This window comes from Lagenorhynchus albirostris, chromosome 8 (assembly GCF_949774975.1).
Source record: "Lagenorhynchus albirostris chromosome 8, mLagAlb1.1, whole genome shotgun sequence".
Classification (NCBI taxonomy): Eukaryota; Metazoa; Chordata; class Mammalia; order Artiodactyla; family Delphinidae; genus Lagenorhynchus; species Lagenorhynchus albirostris.
The window spans coordinates 32,494,691-32,522,116 of record NC_083102.1 but is presented as its reverse complement, the minus strand read 5'-3'; the positions used below and the strand labels follow the sequence as shown (position 1 = coordinate 32,522,116).

The window sequence follows — 27,426 nt, the reverse complement described above, 5'->3', positions numbered from 1 at the left end:
AGTGCAAAATGGTTATTTTGTAGACTGTACCTCAATTTCAGTTTATTTGATGTTTCCTCATGATTAGATCAGCCTATGAAGTTTTGGCAGGAGCATAACAAGTGATGTTGTATCCTCAGTACATCCTACTAGGAGGCACAGTTTTTACTATTATGATAACTTAGGTCATTTGGTAAAGGTGGTGTGGCAGTTTTCCTCAATATAAAGTTACTGTTTATCCCTTCTTAATTAAGTATCATGTAGAAAGATTCATTCACATTGTGTAAATATGCTCTTAGACTTTTACCCATTAATTTTAGCATCTCTTGATGATTTTTGCCTGCAACAATTACCATTGTTGGTCACCCCAGGTGATTTTCTAATTCAATCATTCCTTCTGCATTGATTGAAATTCTACTGTAATGAAGAGCTTCCCCCCGTTTGTTCATTCATTTCTTTATGTCAATATGGACTCATGGATTCTTATTTTATTCTGTGGGTTGCTATCATTATTTAATTTGTTGCTTGAATTGTAGCCCATAAGAAAAAGTACAAAACAAAAAGTTTAGTAGTATTTTTGTGTTATCTCAGAAAGTTGACGGGCAGAAATTACTTTTTCTCAGAGATAGTGTATACTAACATTTTGGATATTGTTTTGAATATACTGCTTTGTCTTCTGCATAAGTAACTTTAGAGTATCTGCTTTTTTCCAAGAAGCACAACAGAGTGGAACATACTTTTTATGTTATGTTTATCTTTTTGTATGTTTTATACCAAGTAATGTTTGGATCCTAGAGAAAGCAAAGAAAAAATATAGCTCTTTTAGCTTCTAGCTCTATATTAGTAGGTTAACTTTTTTTAAAAAATAAATTTATTTATTTATTTTTGGTTATGTTGGGTCTTCATCGCTGTGCACGGGCTTTCACTAGTTGCGGTGAACGGGGGCTACTCTTCGTTGCGGCAGGTAGGCTTCTCATTGCAGTGGCTTCTCTTGTCGCAGAGCACGGGCTCTAGGCACGTGGGCTTCAGTAGTTGTGTCACGTGGGCTCAGTAGTTGTGGCTCGCAGGCTCTAGAGCGTGGGCTCAGTAGTTGTGGCGCACGGGCTTAGTTGTGGCATGTGGGATCTTCCCGGACCAGGGCTTGAACCTTTGTCCCCTGCATTGGCAGGCGGATTCTTAGCCACTGTGCCACCAGGGAAGTCTCAGGTTAAGTTTTTAAAACTGTTCTTCTTGATGTGATTGTTATGAAGTATGCCTGTAAACTGCCAGTCACTGACATAGGTAAGAGTTAATCTCCCCTCTAGCCAAACCTTCCCAACAAAACCAAGGTATCCTCCCTCTCGCAATCTAGAATTACAGTTTAGAAATAAAATAAAAGTAATAACTCTTGGGCTTCCCTGGTGGCGCAGTGCCCCGGTCCGGGAAGATCCCACATGCTGCGGAGCGGCTGGGCCCGTGAGCCATGGCCGCTGAGCCTGCGCGTCCGGAGCCTGTGCTCCGCAACGGGAGAGGCCACAACAGTGAGAGGCCTGCGTACCGGGAAGAAAAAAAAAAAAAGTAATAACTCTTTCCTGAATCCTGCTCCAATTTAGAAGGACTTGACTTTGAATAATATCACGTGGAGGAAGATGGTGGTTAATGCAGGAGATTTTGCTGTGGGCCTTAGGGATGTATCTAATAATTCACTGGGCTCATCCAGAAAAATGATAGTATTCCCGGGGTAAATTGAGTATAGCTCCATATGTGTTAACTTGTGTAACCTTTTTTCTTTCTTGGATTTGGAAGTGGCTAGAATAAATAATTTTTAAAATTAAAAAAATGTCTGCTAGGAAGGATGGATGTAGGGGAGTGTTCAGTCTGTAGCAGTGTTTAGAAAATACCCAGATGATTGAACAGTTTCGCAGGAAGACAATTAAGCCTTTGCTGTGGTGGACACTTCCTTTTCTTCAGCACCTGAGAAATCCAAAAAACAGATTCTTCTTAGCTTGTGAAATTCACAAAGACCAGATTAAGATACTTCAGGCATAGCTGGTAAAGTCCAAGTTGTGTTTTGGGTTCTCAGCCAGACAGCTCCCATGACTTCTCAACCCTCAGTGGCACTTCTTTTGACCCACCATTCATTTTGGATATTGTGAGCAGTCTTAACTCTTTTTGGTTACCGTATGCATTTTGTGCAATAGTAAGGGCAAACAAGTCTGTAAGATAAAACTATAGAGCATTTTTGCTTTCTAGGTGAAAACCCAAAATAGAACTGACTAAAAGTCTAAATGATATGTACCTTTTTTTGAAACAACTAAAAAATTTAAAGCTCAACAGTTAATCATATCACTAAATATGCTATACTGTATATATATATATGTATGTGTGTGTGTGTATATATATATATATACATACATATATATATACTGCTTGCTATCAGTACTTTAATTTTTTCAGTTTTATTGGTAGGGTATAAGTCATTAGAAGTGTTAAAAACAATTTCCTCAAAATTCTAAAAGTTTCCAAAAGAAATATTTGATAAATTCATCAACAGGTTACCACAATTTTTATTTGTTGCCTGTGGTAGTGATTAAGACTTTGTTTTAAATGCTTTCTAACATTTACCCCAGTAGAAGAGAGGGAGGAATAAGGGAACAAAGGAAATTAAGACATTTTATGGAAACATAATAGATGCCAATGTATATTTAGTATGACTGTCTTCCATTCCCAACTCCACCCTTGCCTTTTTAAAATCATTTATTTTTTATATTTTCATTTTTGATTTTAATAATACTTTTAAACAGTTTAGAAGAAAATAATTTTTTTTATAAATGTATTTTTTTTTTGGCTGTATTGGGTCTCTGTTGCTGCGCGCAGGTTTCTCTAGTTGCGACAAGTGGGGGCTGCTCTTAGTTGCGGTGTGTGGGCTTCTTGTTGCGGTGGCTTCTCGTTGCGGAACATGGGCTCTAGGTACGTGGGCTTCAGTAGTTGTGGCTTGCAGGCTCTAGAGTGCAGGCTCAGTAGTTGTGGTGCACAGGCTTAGTTGCTCCACAGCATGTGGGATCTTCCTGGACCAGGGATTGAACCCGTGTCCCCTGCATTGGCAGGCGGATTCTTAACTACTGCGCCACCAGGAAGCCCAGAAGAAAATAATTTTGAAAACACATGAAATATATATTTTTAATTAACATATCGTAAAATACCCCCTTCTCTTTTTTTTTATGACTTTCAACACATGTATAGATGCATGTAACCATTACCAAAATCGAGATATGGAGTAATTTCATCACCCCCCAAAACTCTCCAATTTTCTTCCTTTCCCTCATTTCTCCCATTGCGTTCACACCCATCCCCACTCCTCCTCCCTGCCCCTGGCAGCCATTGATCTGTTCTCCATTGCTATAAAATATTGTTTATTGGAGAATGTCATGTAAATGGTATCTTATATCATTGCCATGTAACCATCTGAGAATGGTTTCTTTCATTCAGCATAAGGCTTTTGAGATTCATCCAAGTTGTTGCATGTATTCATAGTTTGTCCCTTTTCATTGCTGAGTAGTATTCCATTGCATAGACACATTATTGTTTATCCATTCACCCATAGGTGGACATTTAGGTTGTGGATTGTTTCTAGTTTTGAACAATTTTCAATCGATTTTTGTGGGAACATAGGGTAGATACCTGGAAGTGGGATTGTTGTGTCATATGGTGTGTGTTTATAAGAAATTGCTAAACTGTTTTCGGTACCAATTGTACCATTTTGCATTGCCACAGAAATGTATTAGAGCTTCAGTTGTTTCACATTGGTATTATCAATCTTCTTTATTTTAGCCGTTCTATTAGGTATATAGCGGTATTTTATGATTTTAATATTGATTTCCTAAATGATTAATGATATTACACATCCTTTTGTGCATGTATCTGTCTTCTGCATATCATTTTTGGTGAAGTGTGTTCAAGTCTTTTGTTCACTGTTTTCTTACTGTTGAGTTTTGATAGTATATGTTCTAGATACAAATTCTTTATTGGATATGTGATTTGCTGATATTTTCTCCAGTTTGTAGCTGTCTTTTCATTCTTTTAACAATGTCTGTAATGGAGCATAAGTTTTTAATTTCAATGAAGTCCAGTTTATCAGTTTTTTTAATGGGTCATGGTTTTAGTATCATGTCTAATAACTTTTGGCCTAACCCCAGGTCATGAAGGTTTTCTTCTGTTTCCTTTTAATTTTTTGTTGTTTTATATTTTACATTTAGAGCTATAATCCATTTTGAGGTAATTTGTTTGGTAAGGGGTAAGGTTTAGATTGCAGTTTATTTTTTGCTCATGGATATCTAATTGTTTGGATATCATTTGTTGAAAAGATATTCTTTAAACATTGCATTGCCTTTGCACCTTTGTCAAAAATCATTTGGCGATATGTATGCAGGGTATATTTTTTGACTCAGTTCTGTTCCATTCATTATCTATCCCTCTGTCTTGATGACTATAGCTTTTTTTGTTTTTTACTTTTTATTTTATTATTTTCTTTTTCATTATGGTTTATTACAGGATACTGAATATAGTTCCCTGTGCTATACAGTAAGACCTTGTTGTTTATCTATTCTGTATATAATAGTTTGTATCTGCTAATCCCAAACTCCCAATCCATCCCTTCCCCTCTCCGCCTCCCCCTTGGCAACCACAAAACAAGTCTGTTCTCTATGTCTGTGAATCTGTTTCTGTTTCGTAGATAAGTTCATTTGTGTGTCATATTTTAGATTCTACTTTAAGATTTATGGTTTCACTTTAATTTCACTTAGATATAAGTGATATCATATGGTATTTGTCTTTCTCTTTCTGACTTCCTTCACGTATTATGATAATCTCTAGGTCCATCCATGTTGCTGCAAATGGCATTATTTCATTCTTTTTTATGGTTGGGTAGTATTCCGTGTGTATGTGCGCACGCGCGTGTGTGTGTATATGTATATATGTACACACACGCACCACATCTTCTTTATCCATTCATCTGTTGATGGACATTTAGGTTTTTTCCATGTCTTGGCTGTTGTAAATAGTGCTACTGTTAACACTGGGGTGCATGTATCTTTTCAAATTATAGTTTTGTCCAGATATATGCCCAGGAGTGGGATTGCTGGATCATATGGCAACTTTATTTTTAGTTTTTTTGGGGAACTTCCATTCTGTTTTCCATAGTGGCTGCATCAATTTACAGTCCCACCGACAGTGTAGGAGGGTTCCCTTTTCTCCACACCCTCTCCAGCCTGTATTATTTGTAGATTTTTCTAACGATGGCCATTCTGACTGAGGTGAGGCGGTAACTCATTGTAATTTTGATTTGCATTTCTCTAATAATTAGCGATGTTGAGTGTCTTTTCATGTGCGTATTCGCCATCTGTATGTCTTTTTTTGAGAAATGTCTGTTTAGGTTTCCTGCCCATTTTTTGATTGGGTTGTTTGTATTTTGTTATTGAGTTGTATGAGCTGTCTGTATATTTTGGAAATGAAGCCCTTACTGGTCACATCGTTTGCAAATATTTTCTCCGAGTTTGTCTTTTCATTTTGTTTATGGTTTCCTTTGCATGCAAAAGCTTAAAAGTTTGATTAGGTCCCATTTGTTTATTTTTGCTTTTATTTCTTTTGTCTTGGGAGACTCACCTAAGAAAACATTGGTATGATTTATGTCAGAGAATGTTTTGCCTATGTTCTCTTCCAGGAGTTTTATGGTGTCATGTCTTATATTTAAATCTTTAAGCCATTTTGAGTTTATATTTGTGTTTGATGTGAGGGAGTGGTCTAACTTCACTGATTTACATGTGGCTGTCCTGCTTTCCCAACACCACTTGCTGAAGAGACTGCCTTTTCTCCATTGTATATTCTTACCTCCTTTGTCAAAGATTAATCGACCGTAGGTGTGTGGGTTTATTTCTGGGCTCTCTCTTCTATTCCATTATGATCCATATATGACTGTAGCTTTATATTAAGATTAGGTAGTGTGAATTCTCCAACTTTGTTCTTTTTCAAAATTATTTTGGCTATTCTAGTTCATTTGCCATTGCTACTTCGCATTTACTGCTAAGGGTGTGAAATAATATTCATTCCCTCTCATTTCCTAACCAAAATCTTTTTTTTAATGCCATGGTGTGTGTTCATGTGTGTGTTTATGGTTGTTCTGGGCATCAGAGTGATTTCTTGATCTTGCTTGCATTTGCGGGGAGGGAGTGTTAATCTTGATACATGGCCAAAATAGCCTGCATTCATTGCATTCTTCAAACATAGAAAAATAATAATATAGGAAACATCAATGTTAGAATCAGCTTGTTGATGTGTATCCAAAAAATCCTGCTTGGATTTTGATTGGGCCTTCACTGAATCTGTAGAATAGTTTGGGAAAAATTGTTATCTTTACAATAAGGAGCCTTCCAATCCGTGAACATACATGTCTCTCCATTTATTTAGATCTTCTTTGATTTCTTTCATCAGTTTTGTGTAGTTTTCAGGATATTAGTCCTGTACATATTTTGTTAGATTTGTACCTAAGTTTTATAGGTTATTGGGTAGTTTTGTTTGTTTGTTTAAGATTCCTTGGGATTTTTCATTGTAAACAATCATGTTGCCCTCAAGTAGAAAGTGTTATTTTATTTATGAAATGACTTTCATTTGTTTTTCTTACCTTATTGCACTAAGATCTCAGTGTGATGTTGAACAGGAGGGATGAGAACAGACATTCTTACCTGATGTTAGGGGGAAGCGTTCAGTCATGACCATTAAGGATCATGTTAGCTATAGGCTTTTTTGTAAATACCTTTTATCAAATTAAAGACATTGTCTTTTTAGTTTTCTAAGAGTTTTTTTTATCATGATTGGTTGTTGAATGTTATTAAATAATTTTTCTGCGTCTGTTGAGGTGATTTTGGTTTTTCATCTTTAATCAGTTTATATTGTGAATTGCTTTTCAAATAGTGAAACAGCCCTACATTTCTAGGAAAAATTCCACTTGGTCATGATGTGTTATCCTTTCTGTATAGTTGGATTCAATTTGCTAATACTTTATTGAAGATTTCTGCTTCTGTGTTTATGAAAGGTTTTGGTCTGTGAGTTGTGTTTCTTGTAGTATTTTAGTCTTTGGTATAGGATAATGCTATTCTCTTAAAATAAGTTGGAAGTTTCTTCAATTCTGTTTTCTGGAATAATTTGTGGAGAATTGGTAATATTTCTTCCATAAATGCCTGTTATAAGAAAACCTGAAGTTTTATTTGTTGGAATGCTTTTAACAACAGACTCACTTTCTTTAGTAGATCTAGGACTATTCAGGTTACATACTTCTTTTTGAGTGAACTCTGGTTTTTTCTGTCTTGGGAAGAATTTATTTCCCTTAAGTTGCTGCTATTGACATTTTAAATACCAAAAAATGTTTATACTTTGGCAATTTGTTGGTGGCCACCCTGTCACATTCTGCCCTGTTCATCTTTTGGTGGGAGCATTTTACCCATTCAAGAAAACTGTTTTAAATCTGAGAAGCAGCATAATGTAGTAAATAAAGTGTATATTCAGTATATTCAGCTGATGACTGAAGAGTAAATGACATAATCCGTGTAAAGTACTTGGTAAACACTAATTTAAATAATCCCATTTTTGTTATCATCTTCATCAGTGTAATCTCTCGGTGGTATCCAACAACAGTCGTAGGTTTTGTTTCAGACTTTTTGGTGTTCCAGACTACAAAAGCTTTTCTTTTTGTTTTAAATTAACAGTTTTATAACTGGCTTTGTCACATATGTGGCCTCTAGCTAGGAACATCTTTTTAACTGTAAATACCTTTTTCATCTGTGTCTCTCCTCTGAAAACCATATGTGTACTTAGATGCATGCACACACACATAGAACATATATACGCAAACATATATAACTATTTCCTTTTCCATTATTTTTAGTTTCTACATCAGAGCAGCGACAGTGCTAGTAAAGTGGACAATATGAAATAAAGCTTTTGTTTTTGTCATGTGTGGTCCCTTAATTCAGTGAATACTTGGATGTGTATTTTAAAAATCACCTGGAAAGCTTGTTTATAGTGTTTTCTGGGCCTCATTTCCAGAATCTAATTCATTTGGTTGGGTAGGGCTCATGAATGTCCATTTCTGACAAGATCACTGATCAGCTGAGTTGGAGGCTATTGTATAGTGGTTGGAAAACTATTATAAATACTCAGAACTTCTTCACTAAATTATAGTATTGGGCATGTCATCAAACTCTCATATATAGTCATTAGTGATTAATCTCTTTAATATAGCCTTTATTCTCTTAAAATATACCTGTCAGTATACCTGTTGATATTTTGTCTCTCACTTATTTTTGAACTAAAATTTCCTAAGATCTAGTCAAATCTCATGTTCAAAACATTTTGAATTTAGACCTTTCTTCTCCTCTTCCTTTCTACATTTTTTTAAGCTAATTTGTGACTTTATAGACATGCACATTTGTGACTGTATGGACACACAATATATTTTCTTCATAGTACCTAAACGCATCTTATTTCCTCACACATAGAGATTTTCTTGATGGATCATTCCTTTCCATTTTAGTTTAAAAGAAAAATTTGCTTATAAGAAAATATTTATATGTAGGCAGCTTTGAATCCTTAGATGCATTAGTTATACGTATATTTTATCTGCATTCAGTCTATGCATTGTGATTATATTAAATGATTAAAACAGTAATAAACTTAGGGTGTTTGAGTGAAAAACTGTCACTGTCTTTAAAATCTTCTTAAGCCATTTTCAGTAGAACTTTGAAGTATTTTAATTTTGCATGGTTTTTGGTTGTTTTAGCAGAGGCCTATGCTGTGGAACATTTATATCTTTGTTTCTGTTTTAGGTGCGTATAGCAGCAAAATTCATCATTCATGCCCCTCCTGGAGAATTTAATGAGGTGTTTAATGGTGAGTGTTTAATTCATAACACTTACGCCTTGATATGTCAAGCACTCCTTTTTTAAAGAATAAGTTACATAACCAAAGTAACTAAGTTAAGGGGAGCGGGTAGAAAAATCTGTATTTTCTGAATTACAGTGAAAATTTTTGTCAATCTGGATTTTGTAAGGTCGAGAATATAATGTTTATGACATATGATAATTATGTTTGCAAATTTTAACCCTCTTAAAGAATAACATTAAATCATTTTAAAAGACAAGAAAATTTTAATTTTAATTTTTTTTTGGAGTTGTGAAATACATTTTTTATGTTTCTTTTAAAGAAAAGCCTACTTGATTAATAGGAACAGCCAAAAAAGAAGGGAGGAACATTGTTTCACTGTGCTTGTTTCCTGGGCTTAGAAGATGACATCACATGTAAAAACAATTTGTTATTTAAATTATATCTCATAAATCAGTTCACAGTATACCTTTCTTTAAACCTCACACCTCACTGGCAAACAGTTTTATAATTATTCACCCATAGATGAGAAATTTAAATACAACATAGTCTCCTGGTTGCTGTAAAAGTTGTAACAATAGCTCCTCTTTAACAGAATGAAGTGGTTGAAATAGTTGTGCAGAAAATGACCTGTAGTGATTTTTATACAAAACTTTTTTTTTGCGGTACATGGGCCTCTCACTGTTGTGGCCTCTCCCATTGCGGAGCACAGGCTCCGGACACGCAGGCTCAGTGGCCATGGCTCACGGGCCCAACCGCTCCGCGGCATGATCCCACGTCCCCTGCATTGGCAGGCGGACTGTTAACCACTGTGCCACCAGGGAAGCCCTATACAAAACTTCTTAAAAGCAGTTTTAAGAATAATCTACCACAAGTACTTTAAATGTGTAATTTCTACTTCATATATATTTGGCTTTCACTATGTCTTAAATTAAAACTAATTTATACAGTGCTCTTCAGTTTCATTTTTTAAACATTTTACTCCAGAGTAAGCTATTTAAACCTGTTTTTTGAGAAGTTTAATCTCTCATTTTCATTCATAGTATAAGATATAATGGAATTTCACCTCAGAAAAGATTAGGTTTGAAAGTCAAAAAATGAGGCAAAAATTGTATAAAGTTAAAATACCCTAGAAAATCCCTTAAATCATCCACAAACAAGATTAATATATGATTTAGTACATACAGTTACATAGGTAATTTTTATACATTTAAAATTTTAACCACTGAGCTACACTTAGAGGAAGAATGGCAGTCTATATTGTGAAAAATCTGGAAGTTAAAATATTCTTCCTTTCAAGATAACCGTAAAATCTGAAGCAATGAATTGGGAAATTGGGGAGAATTCAGAAGTATTTCTTCTTCCTATAGGGTTTAACTTCTGTTTTAATATTCAGCCTTTATAACCTAAATACAGGTTAATACGTTTGATGGTTGGGGCATTAAAGAAGATAGTCTTTTCTCCATAGGGTCAAAAGTTGGCATTTAACTTAAATTGATAATGGGGAAACTGTGCTAAAGTCAGTAGCCCCCAAACTCCCGTGCAATTTATAGAGCCAGGAATAAATTATAATTCTAAGAAAAGATTTTCACTTACTATTCTTACCCTGAATTAAATGCCCAACAGATTTGTTAATCAGAAAGACCCTGAAAGAATGTATGAGTCCCAGAAATTGCTTTTCTAAGTCTCATTGGAAATTGATGTTGAGTTGATATGTTCTGTGTTGACGTACAGTAGGCATTTTGGATAAGGACTTGGGCATTCAGGATGAGCCATTCAGTAGACCTGGGCTGGAACTGTGGAATGGAAATGGGAATATATATGTAAGTTTTAAATGAGGGAGTATTTTAGAGTGAGAAAGGAGTTAAGTATTTGACGGGGAAATCTCATATGCATTTGGTTATTTTCATGCTATTTTTGTTGATAATATTAACATCAGAATGATTCCATTGACGCCACAAATTTTAGAATTTCAGAGTCATAAAATCTTGTCAGATCAGTGGTTCCCAAATGCTATTTCCTAGATTGGCTATGTAAGAATCATTAAAACATAGATTTCTGGTCTTCATTCTCAGGAACTGATGTGTTATCTGGGCTGGAGCTCTGAAATGTATACTTTTTAAAAATTTTTTATTAAGACTCCCACCCATGCATTGTTCTGATGTGTGGTCTGACTTGAAACCACATCCCTTCTTAAGAGTAGTTTTTATTTTATTCAAATTATTCTCTATTTCTTTCACTGTATTCTTCATATGATAAAAGTTTGGACTTTTTTTCCAGAGTAAAGATAACTGGATCATGTAGACGTTGCTTTTAAATTATTTTCCCATTTAGGTAGAACTGAAAAAGATATACTACCTACCATGCAATACTGCTGTTAATGATTATGCTTTAAATATTGAAGATACAATAATCGTATTTATCAAATCGAATTCCCAGTTTACTTTGTGAGATAAGAATACCTATAATTGTAAATGTCTGTGTTTTAATTTTTTAGGCAGAAGCTTCCATTGTTTAAAATCAGTTAATTTAGAAATCAAATTAGTATTATTTTAGTGGTTAGCCAGATACTGTTTTTTAAATTGGGACTTACTGCTAAAAAGAGGTATGTGAATAGGCAATATTTTTTTTTGGAATAGCTTTATTATTTTTGTAAAAATGATTCATATTCTAAAATTTCCAAAGAGCAAAAAAGAATCTAAGAATCACGCAAAATTCTACCCTCTCTTCTCCACTGTTTGAATGAAATACTTCCAACATTTCTCAATTTAGACACATAGATATAACATTGCATAAATATCATACTGTACATGCTGGGTTTTCCACTTCTTGTTTATTATATTATGTATATATTTCCAAGTTGATAAATACCTATCTACATTATTTCTATTGGATGCCCAATTTTACACTATTTATAAGAACTATTGTCTGTTTATGTTACATTTAACCAGTTTCTTAATAGAAGGTACTTATTTGTGTTATTTTCATTTAATGAAAAAAATTAGGATACTTTGTTATATGTACTTTATGATAGCAATTATGTAAAACAGCCAAGTGTATAGGGAAAATAATGAAAGAAAATACATCAAGACTAGAGTAGAATTTTGTTTGTTTGTTGGTGAAATTATGTGATTTTTTTTCCAATTAAAATTGTAGTTTTAAAGTTGTGTTTTAATGAGTAAAAGACACGTGTCTACATAGTTGAGACTGAAGTTAGGACAGAGTTAAGAATCAAAACCAAAGTGAGATTACTAAATCAAATAAAGTAGTTATCCATATCTAACTCAACACATTCATCTGTTGTTGAACATGAGCTGTCTGAGAAACAAAATGCCTACATCTGTACTGCATTCACAAGCTGTTTCTTGTTTAATCACTTTTTCCATAGAGCAAATTCATTTGAAACTCATGATAGTATTGTCAGACTGAGAGGCATAGTGCTCAGTCTTCGGCAGATCTTATCACACCATCTTTTTGGTGTAGCTTATCTCCACTTTAGTTCTTTGGAGACATGTTATAGTCTGCCTGTATTGACTATTAAGAGTATGAAATAACATATATTTTTATCTCATTCCATCTGCTATTTCCTTACCAAAATCTTTTCTTTTTTTATTAATACCATGATATGTTTTTGTGGTTACTTTGGTCATCACAGTGATATTTTGATCTCCCATATGTTTTGGGGGGTGGGTAGGATACTGACACATGACTAAAATAACCTAAATTCATTCCATAGAAATTTCAAATATAGGAAGATAGTAATATAGAAAAAATAATGTTTGTTTTGCAGATGTTCGGTTACTGCTTAATAATGATAATCTTCTCAGGGAAGGAGCGGCCCAGTAAGTATTATGCATTATATTAACATAATTAAAATGACATGGGAAAAAATATTTTAAAAGTGGTTTTTAGGTACTAATCCATGAAATAGATATTTGCACATCAAGTTCAAATATATGTAATAATATGTATGTACTAGGTTAGAGGAGAAATATTTTTCATCACAGGATATAGAGACACAATTATAACATGAAATTCTCTATTTATTATGTGTTTGGCAGTGGCTTATATACTCAATACTGTATTTTGACATTTGCAAAGTTGGATAAAATTATTTTAAAAACTTTGATTTGTGAAATTGTGATACTTTAAATTTTATGCAGGTTTTACTTTCTGTTAAATGCTTGATCCTAATTATTTTTGAGAAGGACCTACTGTATAGCACAAGGAACTATATTCAGTATCTTGTAATAAGCTATAATGGAAAAAAAGTCTGAAAAAGAATATATATATGTATGTATAACTGAATCACTTTGCTGTACACCTGAAATATTGTAAATGAACTGTACTTCAGTAAAAAGAAATAGATTTTTGAGGGTTAGGAGCTTATTTTATTCATCCATAAATACCTAACATAGTATCTGACACATATTTACTTAATAAGTATTTATGAGATTTGTGAGTGATTCAAAGAACTAAGCAGTTCTAAATCCTAGTACATCATCTTTGGACCAATGACCACAATCATGACTTGCCACAACTATCTTAAGATTGCAGAGAAATAATTGGTTCTCTTTCCCTCTCTCACCTCCCTAAATAAGGCCTGTGGACCTGTATTTTAGGCTAATGGACTCCATTACTCATTTGAAAATGAGGAGATTAAACGTTTAGGTGCCTTACAAAGAGTGTTCAGTATCATCCAGTCACCTACTTTCATCTTAGTGTAGTACCCAAAATGTGAAGTTCTGACTGATGGGGGAAATTTGCTCTAATTCTATTTTTGTAATGTTTGTAAGGCTTTATTGAGTAAATTTGTTAATCCTAATGAAGGTAGAGGTTCAACAGACTTCTAGACATACCTGATTTTGCTTCTGATTTAAATTCCTGTTATTTTTTTCCCATTTTTAAATTGAAGTATAGTTGATGTACAATATTACATATGTTATAGGTATACAACATAGTGATTCACAATTTTTTAAAGTTATATTCCATTAATAGTTACTGCAAAATACTGGCTATATTCCCTGTGTTGTACAATACATCCTTGTAGCTTATTTATTTTATACTGTACATAATAGTTTGTATTTCTTAATCCCCTACCCTTATCTTGCCCCTCCCCCCTTCCCTCTCCCCACTGGTAACCACTAGTTCTCTATATCTGTGAGTCTGTTTCTGTTTTGTTATATTCACTAGTTTGTTGTATTCTTAGATTTCATATATAGGTGATATACAGTATTTGTCTTTCTCTGACTTATTTCACTTAGCATAATGCCCTCCAGGTCCACGCATGTTGTTGTAAATGGCAAAATTTCATTCTATTTTACGGCTAAGTAGTATTCCATTGTATATATTTACCACTTCTTCTTTATCCATTAATCTGTTGATGGCCACTTAGGTTGCTTCCATATCTTGGCAATTGTAAATAATGCTGCTACAAACATTGGGGTGCATGTATCTTTTTGAAGTATTGTTTTTATTTTCTTCCAGTATATACCTAGGAGTGGAATTGCTGGGTCATGTGCTAGTTTTATTTTTAGTTTTTTGAGAAACCTCCATACTGTTTCCCACAGTGGCTGTACCAATGTACATTCCCACCAACAGTGTAGGACGGTTCCCTTTTCTCCACGTCCTCTCCAGCATTTGTTATTTGTGTTCTTTTTGATGATACCCATTCTGACAGGTGTGTGGTGGTATCTCACTGTGGTTTTGATTTGCATTTCCCTAACGATTAGCAATGTTGAGCATTTTTTCATGTGCCTGTTGGCCATCTGTATGTCCTTTTTGGAAAAATGTCTATGTTTGTCTTTTTGCTGTTGAACTGTATGAACTATTTATTCTGGATATTAATTCCTTATCAGTCGTATCATTTGCAAATATTTTCTCCTGTTCATTTTGTCTTTTTGTTTTGTTGATGGTTTCCTGTTTTGTGCAAAAGCATTTATGTTTAATTAGGTCCCTTTATCTCCTTTGCTTTAGGAGATGGATTCAAAAAAATATTGCTACGATTTATGGAAAAGAGTGTTGTCTGTGTTTTTCTCTAGGAGTTTTATGGTTTCCAGTCTTACATTTAGGTCTTTTTTTAAATTTTATTTATTTTTTTATACAGCAGGTTCTTATTAGTCATCAGTTTTATACACATCAGTGTATACATGTCAATCCCAATCGCCCAATTCATCACACACACCCCACCCCCCCGCTGCTTTCCCCCCTTGGCATCCGTACATTTGTTCTCTACATGTGTGTCTCAATTTCTGCCCTGCAAACTGGTTCATCTGTACCATTTTTCTATGTTTCACATATATGCATTAATATACGATATTTGTTTTTCTCTTTCTGACTTACTTCACTCTGTATGACAGTCTCTAGATCCATCCATGTCTCAATAAATGACTCAATTTTGTTCCTTTTTATGGCAGAGTAATATTCCATTGCATATATGTACCACATCTTCTTTATCCATTCGTCTGTCGATGGGCATTTAGGTTGCTTCCATGGCCTGGCTATTGTAAATAGTGCTGCAATGAACATTGGGTGCATGTGTCTTTTTGAATTATGGTTTTCTCTGGGTATATGCCCAGTAGTGGGATTGCTGGATCATATGGTAATTCTATTTTTAGTTTTTTAAGGAACCTCCATACTGTTCTCCATAGTGATTGTATCAATTTACATTCCCACCAGCAGTGCAAGAGGGTTCCCTTTTCTCCACACCCTCTCCAGCATTTGTTGTTTGTAGATTTTCTGATGATGCCCATTTTAACCTGTGTGAGGTGATACCTCATTGTAGTTTTGATTTGCATTTCTCTAATAATTAGTGATGTTGAGCAGCTTTTCATGTGTTTCTTGGCCATCTGTATGTCTTCTTTGGAGAAATGTTTATTTAGGTCTTCTGCCCATTTTTGGATTGGGTTGTTTGTTCCTTTAATATTGAGCTGCGCATGCTGTTTATATATTTTGGAGATTAATCCTTTGTCCGTTGATTCGTTTGCAACTATTTTCTCCCATTCTGAGGGTTGTCTTTTTGTCTTGTTTATGGTTTCCTTTGCTGTGCAAAAGCTTTGAAGTTTCATTAGGTCCCATTTGTTTATTTTTGTTTTTATTTCCATTACTCTAGGAGGTGGATCAGAAAAGATCTTGCTGTGATTTATGTCAAAGAGTGTTCTTCCTATGTTTTCCTCTAAGAGTTTTATAGTGTCTGGTCTTAAATTTAGGTCTCTAATCCATTTTGAGTTTATTTTTGTGTATGGTGTTAGGGAGTGTTCTAACTTCATTCTTTTACATGTAGCTGTCCAGTTTTCCCAGCACCACTTATGGAAGAGACTGTCTTTTTTCCATTTTATATTCTTGCCTTCTTGGTCATAGATTAATTGACCATAAGTGTGTGGGTTTATTTCTGGATTCTCTATTCTGTTCCATTGATCTATGTATCTGTTTTTGTGTCAGCACCATACTGTTTTGATTACTGTAGCTTCATAGTATAAGTCAAGTCTGGGAACATGATTGCTCCAGCTCCGTTCTTCTTTCTCAAGATTGTTTTGGCTATTAGGGGTCTTTTATGTCCTTTTATCTTTTTTTTAAGAAGATGTTGGGGGTAGGAATTTATTAATTTATTTATCTTTGCTGTGTTGGGTCTTCATTTCTATGGCAGGGCTTTCTTCAGTTGTGGCAGGCGGGGGCCACTCTTCATCGCGGTACGCAGGCCTCTCACTATCGCAGCCTCTCCAGCTGCAGAGCACAGGCTCCAGACGCACAGGCTCAGTAGTTGTGGCTCACTGGCCTAGTTGTTCCATGGCAAGTGGGATCCTCCCAGACCAGGGCTTGAACCCATGTCCCCTGCATTAGCAGGCAGATTCTAAACCGCTGCGCCACCAGGGAAGCCCACTTTTATCTTTTAATAGCAATTTGTATTTATTATTTTTTATTGTGGGGAAAATATACTTAATATGAAGTTTAACGTTTTAACCATTTTTAGGCACACAGTTCCTTGGCATTAAGCACATACACATATTTCTGTAACCATCACCACCATCCATCTCCAGAACTTTTTATTTTCCCAAACTGAAACTCCATACCCTTTAAGCAATAATTTCCCATTCTCCCCTCCTCCTAGCCCTTGTGAACCATCATTCTATTTAATGTATGAAGTGGAGTCATACAGTATTTGTCCTTTTGTGACTGGTTTATTTTACTTAGCAGAATGTCTTCAAAGTTCATTTATGTTGGAGTATGTGTTAGAATTTCCTTCCTTTTTAACACCGAATGTGTATGTGTGTGTTTATATACATATATATATATACACCACATTTTGTTTATCCATTCACATGTCAGTGGACAGTCGGGTTGCTTCCACCCATTAAGTATTATATTAAAGTACATAATAAAAATCAGTTTACTTGATATCTTTGACTTTAGTTATTAGTTTCTGGGTGAATGGCCTCTTATTCCTAAGTTCTTTAAACCTTTTTAAGTTATTTATATACCCAACTAAAATTAGTTTTCTTTACAATAGCATATAGCATGTTGACAAAAGTCTTACGGAAGTAAACATACAATGTTTATGAACTTGTAACAACAGTATTTTCATTTATTGTGTTGTTCATCGTTGCTTGTTTCCTCTTTAGTTCTTCTAGGTCCTTGTTAAATGTTTCTTGCATTTTCTCTATTCTATTTCCAAGATTTTGGATCATCTTTACTATCATTAGTCTGAATTCTTTTTCAGGTAGACTATTTCCTCCTCATTTGTTAGGTCTGGTGGGTTTTTGCCTTGCTCCTTCATCTGCTTGTGTGTTTTTCTGTCTCCTCATTTTGCTTATCTTACTGTGTTTGGGGTCTCCTTTTTGCAGGCTGCAGGTTCGTAGTTCCCGTTGTTTTTGGTGTCTGTCCCCAGTGGCTAAAGTTGGTTCAGTGGGTTGTGTAGGCTTCCTGGTGGAGGGGACTAGTGCCTGTGTTCTGGTGGAGAAGGCTGGATCTTGTCTTTCTGGTGGGCAGGTCCACGTCTGGTGGTGTGTTTTGGGGTGTCTGTGGCCTTATTATGATTTTAGGCAGCCTCTCTGCTAATGGGTGGGGTTGTGTTCCTGTCCTGCTAGTTGTTTGGCATAGGGTGTCCAGCACTGTAGCTTGCTGGTCGTTGAGTGAAGCTGGGTGTTGGTGTTGAGATGGAGATCTCTGGGAGACTTCAGCCGTTTGATATTACGTGGAGCTGGGAGGTCTCTTGTGGACCAGTGTCCTGAAGTTGGCTCTCCTACCTCAGAGGCACAGCACTGACTCCTGGCTGCAGCACCAAGAGCCTTTCATCCACACGGCTCAGAATAAAAGGGAAGAAAGCAGAAAGAAAGAAAGAGGATAAAATAAAGTTCCTAAAATAAAAAATAATTTTTTAAAAAAGTAAAAAACAAACAAGAAAAACCGGACGGACAGAACCCTAGGACAAATGGTGAAAGCAAAGCTATACAGACAAAATCTCACACAGAAACATACACACTCACAAAAAGAGGAAAAGGGGAAAAAAATAAACCTTGCTCTCAAAAGTCCACCTGCTCAATTTGGGATGATTGGTTGTCTATTTAGGTATTCCACAGATGCAGGTACATCAAGTTGATTGTGGAGACTTAATCCGCTGCTCCTGAGGCTGCTGGGAGAAATTTCCCTTTCTCTGTTCGCACAGCTCCTGGGGTTCAGCTTTGGATTTGGACCCGCCTCTGCATGTAGGTCGCCTGAGGGTGTCTGTTCTTCGCTCAGACAGGACGGGGTTAAAGGAGCCGCTGATTCGGGGGCTCTGGATCACTCAGGCCGGGGAGAGGGGCGAGCCTGCGGCGGCAGAGGCCAGCGTGACGTTGCACCAGCCTGAGGTGCGCCGTGCGTTCTCCCCGGGAAGTTATCCCTGGATCCCGGGACCCTGGCAGTGGCGGGCTGCACAGGCTCCCCGGAAGGGAACTGTGGATAGTGACCTGTACTTGCACACAGGCTTCTTCGTGGCGGCAGCAGCAGCCTTAGCGTCTCATGCCCAACTCTGGGGTCCGCGCTGTTAGCGGCGGCTCGCGCCCGTCTCTGGAGCTCCTTTAAGCAGCGCTCTTAATCCCCTCTTATCGCTCACCAGGAAACGAAAAGTGAAGAAAAAGTGTCTTGCCTCTGCCGGACTCCCTCCTGGCCAGCCGTGGTGCACTAACCCCTTCAGGCTGTGTTCACGCCGCCAGTCCTCTCCCTGCGAGCGGACCAAAGCCCGAGCCTCAGGTCCCAGCCCCCACCCCCACCCCCGCCCCGGTGGGTGAGCAGACAAGCCTCTCGGGGCTGGTGAGTGCCGGTCGGCACCATCATCCGTGCGGGAATCTCTCCGCTTTGCCCTCCGCATCCCTGTTGCTGTGCTCTCCTCCTCGGCTCCGAAGCTTTCCCCCTCCGCCACCCGCTGTCTACGCCCGCGAAGGGACGTCCTAGTGTGTGGAAACCTTTCCTCCTTCACAGCTCCCTCACACTGGTGCAGGTCCCGTCCCTATTCTTTTAATATTTGTTTATTAGCTGTGTTGGGTCTTCGTTTCTGTGCGAGGGCTTTCTCCAGCCGCGGCAAGCGGGGGCCACTCCTCATCGCGGTGCGCGGGCCTCTCACTATCGCCGCCTCTCTTGTTGCGGAGCACAGGCTCCAGACGCGCAGGCTCAGTAGCTGCCCGCTCACGGGCCTAGTTGCTCTGCGGCACGCGGGATCCTCCCAGACCAGGGCTCGAACCCGGGTTCCCTGCATTGGCAGATTCTCAACCACTGCACCACCAGGGAAGCCCCGTCCCTATTATTTTGTCTCTGTTTTTTCTTTTTTCTTTTGCCCTACCCAGGTACGTGGGAAGTTTCTTGCCTTTTGGGAGGTCTGGGGTCTTCTGCCAGCGTTCAGTAGGTGTTCTGTAGGAGGTGTTCCACGTGTAAATGTATTTCTGATGTATCTGTGGGGAGGAAGGTGATCGCGTTTTACTCTTACGCAATCTTCCCCTTCCCCCCCCCCCCAGTACTTTCAAAGTAACCTTTTCCTCTGAGTTCTCTGTGGTAAATAAATGTGTGGGTTGTTTCATGTAGGTGCAAAAATTAGTGAATTTTTTTTAAAGTTAAGGAAATGAGAAACTTCATTTGTTTTTTGTTTTTTAACATCTTTATTGGAGTATAATTGCTTTACAATGGTGTTAGTTTCTGCTTTGTAACAAAGTTGTTTGTTGAAAGAAGAGTTTTTCCCCTGCAGAGTAAAGTTTAATGAAGGTCAGAAAAATATTCATAATTATATAAGTGGTATGAAACAGTTACACATTTGAATAAAAAATGATGAAAGCATTGAAATTTTATTTGTCCAAAGGAGTATTTATCTGATGACTGTTACATTTAAATAAATTGGAGTTCTTTTTAAAATAATTGGAATGTGAGCTATATTTCTCTTTTATTATGAACCAAATTTCAGGGACAGTCTTGGTCCGTGTTTCAAGAGGTATATACATTAAATGCCTGATATTCTGATCTTTTAAGGAGATTAGTCTTTGAGGAAATTAGTACCTAATGATAAAACAAGATGTTTATAGTATGACCTCAAAAAACATCAAAACCTTCAGTAGAATCTTCACGTTTTCTTGCATGTGGTTATAGTCTCAGTAAGTGATTGCTAACTAGATGAACAAGAAGAGAAAGAATTGATTCTTTTAGTTGACTTCAGTAGTGGTCTTTGTACAGAAGAATTTCTCAAAACTCTTTGTTCAGATTCATTTTGCAGACATCTGAAGTTATCTGTGAAGTACAGAAATACACCTTAAATCATTGATTGACTTTAGAATTATATTACTCTGGTTCACAGTGTCCTGTCTGTGAAATAATTTTCAAACAAACATGCTGTTACCCCCATTGTTCACTTGACTTGGTTCTGAATTACATCTGAAATACCTCCAAACCTGGTTTCATCCTCAAAAGATAATGTATCACCTGTCATTGAGACTGTCCAGACCTATATAACATAAGCTTGGAAAGCATTTTAAAAACATTTAAAATGTGTCCTAGTGGCAGTTTCACCAGAGTAAGTGCATAGCCATAGTCCTATTGCTTCTTCAATTGCAGTTTTTGATACTGAATTTCTTTTATACAAGTACAGCTCCTTCTGTGTACTTCTTTTCCTCCATTCTTCCACCTTTTTCCTGTTGCTTTAACTCTTTTAATTTTAAATTTATTTTTGAGAAATTCCTCTTCCTGTCTTTTTGTAAGGGGGGAAAACATAGCTATTCTTAAAAGTGGTTCTAATGGGACATCTTTACTGAAGGGCATAAAATTCAGTGTATTTCATAGTAAAATTAGGCATACTGAAGACTTGGTACTCTCAAGTCTAGAAAACTTTGAAATATCCAGAAATAGCCTTTTATTCAACTGACATATGAATGCCAGACTTCACTGTGATGATGAGACAAATAAGCCTCTTAGGGATTTTCCAATGGGGAGTCAGACATGTTGAATTTCTGGCCAACTGAAATAAAATACAGAGGCATACCAAAGACCTTTGGAGCCCAAAGGAAGAAATTTAAAATTTCTATTTAGAGATGGTTTTTGAGCTGAGTTTAAATGATGAAAGCAATTCAAATAGTAAATAAGAGAGATGATGTGGAAACACATGGTGAAAAGTATAAGATGTGAATGACTAATGGTAAAGGGTATAAAAAAAAAATCTAAATACAGGAACAGGTGACTTAGAAATGGGTGATTGGGCTACAGAACTCTACAAGGGCAGAGAAATTATTGTTTTCACTGTGTCTAATAGAGTGCTTAACACCTAAATATTTGCATGGGTAGAGGGGTAGGTAAATGGATGATGAGTGGGTAAATGGAGTAGGTTTTCTGAACTAGAAGGGACTTGGAAGTCATCTAGTTCAAACCCGTCTTTTTTGTGGATATGGTAAGTGGGGCCCATACTAGCTAATATCAGGGTTTGAACAAAACCTAGATATTCTGTAATCTGACTCCTAGGTTAATGAGTACCTTTCCTGCCATACTGCGTAATTGTCACCTGTTTAACTTGCTTTGAGCATTTAAGATACAGTTTTACTTATTTCATATTCATTGTCTTCTTTTCAGATTTCCTGTTCTTACCCCACTCCCAGATTATAGATGAACGGGGTTTGATATGAGCAGTAAAGGACCCAAGACCAAATTACTATTTAAATTTATTATTTAAATATGTCTTTTACTGGAAAGCGAACCCTAAATTCTAAGTGATTTAGAATACTTTTTAATCTCAAACATACTTTTGAGATAAATTCATTTAAGGGATAGTAACTGCCTGGGTATGCTGGGGCTATTCCTAAGAAAATTACAGTTTTAATGAATAAAGAAAATCTCCCTTTCCCTCCATATGTTTCTATATTTACCCCCATCTTTTTTTGACATGCAGTGTCAGGAATTTGACAGCTAGGAATTTAATCCTACTTTGCTGTTTTTACATTTACTAGTCTCCTGTTAACTCATCAGTAATGCTTTGCTCAATCTCCTCTCTCGAGGAGATTCAGTAGCTAACACCTAAAAATTCAGTGGACATGTTACCATCCAGAGTAATCTGAAAAGCTTCCAAGTAGATTAGATTTAGAGATGTACTCTTAAATTTAAAAATTCTCAGTATCTTTCCTAGTAAGTGGAAGAAATTTCCTAGGTTATAGACTTAATAAAATACAGTGTGATCTTTATTTTTTAGGTAATTTTTTTGTGCTATGAGAGTTTTTCCTACAAATGTATTATGTAATTATGTAATACATTATTCTTTACTCATATGAGAGTAGAGAGAGGCTTTATTCTTGGATCTATCTCGTCACCATTTCCTCGTTCAGACTCTCAGCTGTTCTAACATGGATGTTTGCCTAATGATAGCCCAACTGCTTTTCTGGCTCTAGTTGCTCCACCACCCAATTGTCATATACACTGCTGCCAAATTAATCTTCAGAAGTAGTTCGCGGTTGTCTTTTCTCAAAAAGCTTCTGTAATTCTGCTTTGCCTCCCAAATGAAGTAATTTTTCCATCGTGCAGGGCCTTTCAGTTGAAGGCAGTAAATATAACTGAACACCTGCTATGTGCCAGGCATTGAGCTTGGTGCTTTCTATGATGTTGGACTTAACCTATCTTCTCCTCTTGTATTTTGCTCATCTTGGTCCCTCTAATTGAATTACTCTTCTCATCCCTCCAATTCCTGCAAGACCAGAGAGCCTACCTATTATTTTAAGGCCATTTCTCAGTATCACTTCCATTATGATATCACCCCTGATTCTCTTTTCTTCTTACCCTTGCCTCAACAGAATGTAGTTTTTAAAAATATATATTCTCTGTGATGTTTATTGGTCATTCTCTTATGGTACTTTCTGCTTTGTGTTATATTATGTTTATCATAGCTCCTATTCAACTGTAAGCCCTTTGATCTAATTACTCTTTGCATCTCTCACAGCACCTACTCTGTTTCCCGGTATGTTGTATACTAAATGTTAGTATATACTTGAATAGTTGGATATGTCTTATAAGTGGCTAACCTTTACTTTCAGGGTTTTGAAGGAAAGGACTGATTATATTTACTGATTTAATTTTTTTGCTAAGCATTGAAAGCTGGATGTCATTCACCGGTTTTTAAAAAGCCATACCTATATAATATTTATACCTAATATAAGATCAGTAGTAGAGAATTACATTTTTATTTAACTTGCCATGTGCAGTGCAGGAGACTTTTATTTGACAGTGAATTGTTTGCGATTTTTTTGAGAACATTAAATACGTAATTTTAAATAATTGACCCTTTTCTTTTTTAGTGCATTTGCACAATATAACTTGGACCAGTTTACTCCAGTAAAAATTGAAGGTTATGAAGATCAGGTACGTTTCATATAAACACAGGATCTGATATTCTTTATTTCATTTATAATGGTTAGTGTATCCTGCAAGAATTGTGAAGTGGTATGTTTAAAGGTTAAAAAAAAAAAAGCGTTCATTTTAATCATAGCCACTTAGGAGCAAAGTAATTGAAAATGTAGTTTCTTTTGTTGATACCAATAATGCTATTAGCAGAAAGTTCCTTTTAGAAATATTCAAATGTAATTATTTTAAGATTTTAGAAGATAATTGTTTTAAATCTACTTTCTTGTTTTTTATAGGAAAAAAATCAATCCTATATTAATCCAAAATCTAGAGTTTATATTAGTAAGATTTATGTCATAATTTAGTTGCTCTGGAATTCTACAGTTCTTCATGTGAGTAACTTAGCATTTAGTAATTATTAAATCTTTTCTTTCCGAAGTACAAGTTGGACTTGCTAAGAAAAGAAAAGCCCCAAAAGTCACTAGCATTCTTAGATTTTATTTTTTTGGTTTAAAGTTACTAGTAATTGAACAGTGATTGTGTTTCTATAATGCTTACATAAAGCACAATTTATATAAAACAATATGAAGAAGGAACTGGAGGTAAAACATAAGAGAGAGTAGTAACAATTAGTTCTCAGTGGCAAATTATATTAAAGCTTGCATTTGGCATTATTGATTATGTAATATGTAGTCTCGTAGTTATAGGGGAAAAAGAGAGACCAGACAGAAGATGACTTATAACTGAAGGGAAAAAGTAAACGTGGGTAGGTAGGTAGGTAGATAGATTTATGCATGTGTGTATACACACACATACATATAAAGGCATGTAGTGTTTCATTTCATGAAGCTCTTAAATTTTTTTTCCTTGGGAGATTTTGTGTTTTTGATTTTTTTTTTTTAACTGTTATAAACAGTGCTGTACTAAATATCATTGTACCTCTGGGCACATGGACCATTGTTTTGTTAAGGTAAATCCCTAAAAGAATTGCTGGATCCGGGGATGCATCCTTTTAAAATGTCGGATAGCTCTCAAACTCATTTTATGAACCTACTGTAATTTTAATACTTAAACCTAATAAATATAAAACAAAAAAAGCAAACTATACTAATCTCACATATGACTATAGATTTTAAAACTTTAAACAGATATTAACAAACAGAATCCAGAAATATATCAAAAGAATAATATGCCAAGACTAAATAGAATTTATTACAGGAATGCAGGAGTGGTTCCATGTAAGGCAATATATTGCTCTTATCGCTTAATCAACAAATAAAGAGAAAAACCTTATGATACATCAATAGACAGTGAAAAGGGATTTGAAAACTCCAGCAGCTAATCCTCATTACAAAAACCCTAAGTAAAATAGGGATAGAAGAAAACCTCTTAAATATAATATACTGTTTAACGAAAAACAGTAGTAAATATCAAACTGTAAACACTAATATAATTTTAGTTAACATAGAAAATTAGCCAGGTATGTCAACTTATCACCATTATTATTTATCATAAATGGAAGTATAGCAAAGAAGACAAGAGAATGAGAACTCTTAAAGCTTTGGAAAAGAACAGAAAACTCTTAGGTGACATGATTTATATATTTAGAAATAGTGAGAAACTCCCATAAATTAACCTCCCAACCACAATAACCTATTAGACTTAACAGAATTTTGTGAGATGGCTGAATTTAAGGTAAGTGTACAAAATGCATTAACTTTCCTCTATTGTGGCAAGTAGGGACTTACACTAGTAGTGGTTGGAGGGGGAGGAGTTTCATTTTAAATAGTGGTAATACTGAACATAAACCTTAACAAGCAATGCATAGGATTGTGAAGAAAATGGTGGTTATCTTAACACATAAAACAGGTTCTGAGCAAATGGAAGCGCACACTGAATTCCATTTTGAGGTAGAAAGTTAAATTATTTAAAAACTAAAATATGAATTTAATGCAGTTTGATTAGAATCCTGATAGTTTTTTAATTGGTCAAAATTTTCATAAACTTTATATGAAAAACATGCTTGAAGAAACACAAGAAAATGTAAGAGTGGTGAGAGACAATTGCATTGCTAGATAGCAGAAGGTGCTTTACAACCAATGTAAAGTCAAATCAGCATGGTATTATGTAGACAAATAGATCAATAGAGCAGCATATCAAGCCAGAATTTAGTCCCAAAATATATGAGTATTTATATACATGATAAGGTTATAATTTGGACAGACATATAATAAAGGGTATTGGTACCACTGGTTTCTATCAACTACATATGCCATATAGTTAAACCAGTCCTCTGTCTTACAATATATAGAAATAAATTTCAGGTAGATTAAAAATTTGTAAAATGACTAGAATTTTAGGAGAAAAGAGTCTACATGTATAATTAAGGGCAGAGGAAACCATCTTAAATAAGACTGGAAACCCAGAAACTATAAAAGAAAAGATGGACATTTTGCTACATATCAATTATTTTAACTGTAGAATAAAACAAGTACCTCAAATAAAGGACTCTTATAAATTAGTAAGAAAAAAACCCACCCAGATGAAAAATATTAAAAAATATTTGCTCACAGAAAATGGCCCACAAACTTGGAGATATTTAGACCTGTGAGTGAGAGAAATATAATTAAAGTAATGAGATATATTTTATACTCATCAGACTGAAAAAAGAACTGTATACCTGTTGATGGTGATAATTTGAAGCATCTCATATATTGTTTACAGAAGTGTAGATTGTCACAGCCATTTCTGGAAAGCAGTCTAATTATGTATTAAAAATTAAAAATATACAAACCCTTTACCTACTGTCCTCACTGCTGAGAATCTATCTAAGAAAAATAGAAGCATCCAGTGGAAATAGAAACATTAGTATGTTAGAATATATGTACAATAATACTTTAACATTTTTAATGTGCCTATCCCTCCTCCCAAAAAGAAAACAGCCTGGAAATAAAGAGATGGTCCAACAGTAGTGGAATGGCAGAGTAAATTGTTATACCCACATCATGGGATAGTATGCAACCATGAAAAAGAATGATGAGAGGTTTACCAGTTGACTCTGAAGGATTTCTATAAAGTGTTGATGTTGAAAAAAACCAGATGCAGAAAAATATGTGCATTTTCGTTCCATTCTTGTAGGACAGTGGCCAATAAAAACCCCTGGATGTATGTGTATGTATATATAGATGTGTATGTATTTATCTGTGTAGGATAATATGACTGAAAAAAATTCAGAAGAGTACATCCTGTGTTTGCATAATTTACATCAAAGGGATGGGGGAGTCCTGACATAGGTTTAGAGTCAAAGATTGGGAGAGTCGCATGGGAAGGAAAAAGAGTGAAATTTTTTAGAAGAAAGCACAGAACGTCAAATTTATGCGTGTATAATTTAAATGCACATAAATGAAGAAATTATATTTGTTAAAATTTGGAAGTCAGTTGAAAACAACTGTCAGTGATTGTCTTAATAAAAACAAGCAGCAGGCACTTAACAGTAGATGAGATTGTGGGCCCAGCAGTAATGTAGGACACACTGAAGAGGATTCTAAGTGGATTAAAAACATACCCTTGGGGCTTCCCTGGTGGCGCAGTGGTTGGGAGTCTGCCTGCCAGTGCAGGGGACACGGGTTCGTGCCCCGGACCGGGAGGATCCCACGTGCCGCGGAGCGGCTGGGCCCATGGGCCATGGCCGCTGGGCCTGCGCGTCCG

At 35.8% G+C, this 27,426-nt stretch overlaps 1 protein-coding gene across 2 annotated transcripts in view; it reads left to right on the top strand.

Moving 5' to 3' along the window:
* Window positions 1-27,426, top strand: part of CAPZA2 (capping actin protein of muscle Z-line subunit alpha 2) — a 56,566-nt gene that overhangs the window by 16,083 nt on the left and 13,057 nt on the right. For both annotated transcript variants that reach the window (XM_060156809.1, XM_060156808.1), the window contains exons 2-4: window positions 8,835-8,898; window positions 12,680-12,731; window positions 23,673-23,736. In XM_060156809.1, coding sequence (XP_060012792.1) covers window positions 8,835-8,898; window positions 12,680-12,731; window positions 23,673-23,736 — 180 coding nt within the window. The remainder of the gene's footprint in view (window positions 1-8,834; window positions 8,899-12,679; window positions 12,732-23,672; window positions 23,737-27,426) is intronic.